A 4292-nucleotide genomic window follows, 5' to 3' on the forward strand; every position below is an offset into this window, starting at 1 on the left:
TAACCATCCAAAGCAAACCAGAACAGAAAAACAGAAACCCTTTATTTCAAGCCAACCAGTTGATACTTTCAACCAATTATTTTTGTTTACAATAACAGCATTTGACATGTGCCCTTGTGCAGTGCATCTTTACTAGTTACATTATTATTATGGTTTGGTCCACTGATTCAAGTCAAATGCAATATAAATGTGGGTGGGGGATCATTCAGGGCCAGAAAAACGCCCAATAGGAGTCTGAAAATGAAGAAAGTCCCCACATTTATTTCAATTTGTTAGGGATACCTTTAAAATAATATCTGTGATGCGTGTCTCGAAAAAAAGAGCAGGTTTTAAAAAGGCACTGGAAGTCACAGACTTGCCCAAATGTCTAGTATTCATTCAGATTGCTCAGTTTCTGTTTAATGCAGGAGATGGAGTGTTTACTGCTTACACAGAACCTCCACATCACTGTTTTATGGGTGGATTTTTCTTTAGTAGATTACTTAGCTGCAGTAATATGATTCAGCATTCATTACAGCAGTTTTATCAGCAGATGGTAGTAAAGTGCCAACTAAAGATTCAGTAGTAGTTGGGACCAGAGGATCCAGAGAGTGCTAGAGAATATCTGTCGGCATCATATTCAGGGATATTGAATAAAGCATAAGGTCAAGGACTAGAGCACCATCTGCTGGATTAAAGCACAGCTCTGAGGTCTTTTATTAAAGGTCCTGAGCGAGGAAGACATACAGCTTGCAAAACACAAAACAAAATCTGGATTAGGAAAGTTTCTAAGGGCTTCCTTGATGCTTAGCTAGGAGGTAGCGTTTTCTTGGATGATTTTGCCAAAATCATGCAGATTAATTTGTTTGGGAATAATTTTTTTTATTGTTATTATATTGTGCTCCATTTATAGTAGCTTATAATCAAGTGCTTCCAGTGGCCCAGAATCTCTTAAGCTTTGAACCTCATCAAGAAATCCAGATCAACTCCAATCCTACACAACTCCAAAACCACCTTCTCAAAAAACTGTTTTATTGGCTTAATTTGCATATCAGCATATTATGTCATAAAATACAATGGCCATCACATTCATCAATACCAATATTCCGATGAGGATTTCGACATGGTGTCAGTTCAGAAGCTTTCGATCTGATTATAGAAAAACTTGTTTTTTGCATTGTTGTTTTTTTGCACTTCATGGCATGAAATTCTAGAAATAGACAGTATTTTTATTTTCTGAATACTTAATGAGTTAGCACTTAAGTAAATAATTTGCTGATGGGAGGACAATAGCATGTTCATGGGTTGCATGGAAGGGAAGCCGGTAGGACAAACTACAGTAAATACTGTCTATTAAAAGACTTTTCTCACACTGGATTATGTGGCATGTATAATTGTAACCACACATTTTCTGACTCTTATTTTTTCTTTAGCCTCAGGTGTGGAAGATGCGGTGGGAGAGGTGTGCATGACTGTGGAGATCCTCAGCGATCCTAACTCTGCAGGACACAAAATCAATATAAAAGGTAGATTCTTTCCGCCTATTCTTCTTCTCTGGAACTATGCATTCGTGACTAACAAAACTTTTTCCACTCCTTCCACTTGGTGATGTCATTTGTTAGTGGTGGCAGCAAATGACTTGCGCTGGCAGACTCAAGGCATATTCCGGCCCTTTGTGGAGGTCTACATCATCGGACCTCACCTCAGTGACAAGAAGAGGAAGTTCGCCACAAAGTCGAAGAACAACAGCTGGTCGCCGAAGTTCGCAGAGTCCTTCCAGTTGTACGTCTGTGCTGATTAAAATACAGAATTACGTAGTTCAAATGAATTCTATTTATTACTTTCAATTAAGAAAAAATTCTGTGTTTATTACAGTTAATATAGTTTTATTCACAAATTAATGGCATACGTTCTTTTTGGAAGCATTTTCTGTATTCTTACTTATTTATTATCTACATTACAGTTAATATAGTCAAGTTTAGAAACGAGGAAATAGTAATAACATATTCTACACAAGTAAAGACTAGTAAGTAAAAGTTAAATTACAGATTTAATACTCATTTGTGATACTTAGTTAAATGTAATTCAGTATTTTTCACCTTTGCTTACTTACAAAGTAATGGGATAAGTTACTAGCATTGTTGGATTCGGTAAATGAAGCGTTTCCTGTTCTCTGTCATAGTGCATATTTACTGTCTGTTTTCTAATGAAGACGGCTATAGATGATATCTTGCTCTTAGTCTTCTAATTTAATCATTAATTTTTTTCATTCATCCCAGTAGTAAGCACTTTATTCTAAGCAGGGCCACAGTGGACCAGACCATTTTCCATGAACACTGGGCCTGAAGCAAGAACACACCCAATATACATTCACATTCAGTCATTCACACACATGAGATGAGCAGAATTTTGAACAGAATGTCCTTCTTTGCCCCTCCTTGCCCCTTCTCCAATTCTCTGTAGTGTCCTGGGCAGCGAGCTGGGTCCTGAGGGCTACGAGCTGCAGGTGTGTGTGAAGGACTATTGCTTTGCAAGAGAGGACCGTACAGTCGGCATGGCCGTGCTACAGCTAAAAGACATGGCGTCGCGAGGCGGCGGAGCCTTCTGGTTACCCCTTGGCAAACGTGTGCATATGGATGAGACGGGCCTCACCGTGTTGCGAATCCTCTCACAGCGCAACAACGACGAAGTGGCCAAAGAGTTTGTCAAGCTCAAATCGGACCAGCGCTCGGCCGAAGAGGGCCGCGGGAGTTAGGAGAACAGAGAGCTGCGTCCACACTCTGTACACGCACAGGAAACGGGAAGACGCACACATACACACACGTAAACACGTACCAAGCGAACAGGAAACTGTCAGGTCATGAAACACTGGCTTGTATAAAGACTAGCGTGAGTTAAGAGAAAATACTGTTGTGCCTCACCAGTGGCATAACATAAATCTCCACAGAAGCGCTACAGCAATCAAACCCGATTCAAGCAAATAATGATGTCAGAGGTGTCACTCTTTCATCTTTGCCTTTTTTTTGTAAAGGAAACGCCGCTGTGACATCCGAAAATGCAACAGTATAGACACATAGGCAGCCATTTCACGGCAACATTTTGCCTTTTGAAAGCTAAAGCATGCTTTACAGCTTATATAAAAAAAACCAATGATGTTTAATGATTAACGCCATACATATTGAGTGTGATTAATGCCATGCATATGTCACACATAGAAAATTTTTCCTACTTTTTAATCCTTTATAAAAAAAAAACATGCCGTAGCCTTTTTGACCCTACGTCATTGTAACATTAATGGAATAAGCATTAGCCATTACTCAGTTGTGCAATGAGCAAAAAGCAGCATTATAAGGATGTTAGCTTTCCACGCATGGCTCGAATTAGCACACCACTCCCTCCATACTCCACTCTTACACGTGTAGACTAGCATGCTGCTCCTTGCTCTTGCTTACCCACAATGCACTGCTGTTTACAGGAGCAACATGAAATTGCTTGTGCTCTCCGCCTCAGTCATGTTTTTTTAACAGACAAAATTCAAAACATGATGGGGCTTTTTTTTTTTTTTTTTTGGAAACCTAAGCACTTAAACCTCTGTTGCATGTTTTTGAGTCCAGTTCTTGGTCCTGTTTCTATCCATCTGTCCGTCAGGTCCATGCAGAGAGCTACATTTCTGCTGTCCTTCTGTTATGTTGTGCATGATAAAGCCACTTTAACACTGTGACTCTCTCCTCACACCCGCCTCGGCTGCTGTGCGTTACGGAGCTTTAAGTTGTTTGATTTTGTGAGTTCTACAGTTCCTGGATAGTCAAAGCAAAACTGCTAGCTGTAATGGTGAAGATCGGTCAAACATGCCATTATAGGACTCGCACTCCGAGCAACAAAAACGGCATAGCATTATTGCAATACACTTTTTTCACAAATATATAGATTTGCAAATGCATTCAAGAGTGGGCACATAATTTAAAACCCTGTGAGAAAGTAGTTCAGGTATGGTGAGAAATGGAAATGTGAAACATTTATCGAAATTGAGTTTTTACCTGCCAGTAATCTGCTGTCGATAACATCGTGTGATGAAACACACAATACTTTCAGACAAAGCATTGCCCAGTGAGCATCGACTGACTAGAGACATCAGTAAACCTCCATTAGACATAAATTGACCCATAAAAAAGATTTTTTTATTTGAATTTTCCCTCAAATATACATCTATTTCTGGTGCATAATAAGTTTAATATTTGTTCTACATTTATATAAAAGATCCTCTACTGAGAACTACTATAATGTGATGTTTTTTGGAACATCTGGTAGGTTAT

The 4292-nt window shown here is 39.2% G+C and overlaps 1 protein-coding gene across 1 annotated transcript in view; it reads left to right on the forward strand.

Annotated features, from left to right (window-relative positions):
• Nucleotides 1–2885, forward strand: part of LOC310717891 (protein unc-13 homolog A) — a 49397-nt gene extending 46512 nt beyond the window's left edge. Inside the window, exons 40-42 of the mRNA XM_083526271.1 lie at nucleotides 1413–1505; nucleotides 1602–1761; nucleotides 2443–2885. Coding sequence (XP_083382397.1) covers nucleotides 1413–1505; nucleotides 1602–1761; nucleotides 2443–2734 — 545 coding nt within the window. The 3' untranslated portion in view covers nucleotides 2735–2885. The remainder of the gene's footprint in view (nucleotides 1–1412; nucleotides 1506–1601; nucleotides 1762–2442) is intronic.
• The last annotated feature ends 1407 nt before the right edge of the window (nucleotides 2886–4292 follow it).

This window comes from Silurus aristotelis (assembly GCF_946808225.1).
Source record: "Silurus aristotelis genome assembly, chromosome: 22".
In the NCBI taxonomy this organism is placed as follows: domain Eukaryota; kingdom Metazoa; phylum Chordata; class Actinopteri; order Siluriformes; family Siluridae; genus Silurus; species Silurus aristotelis.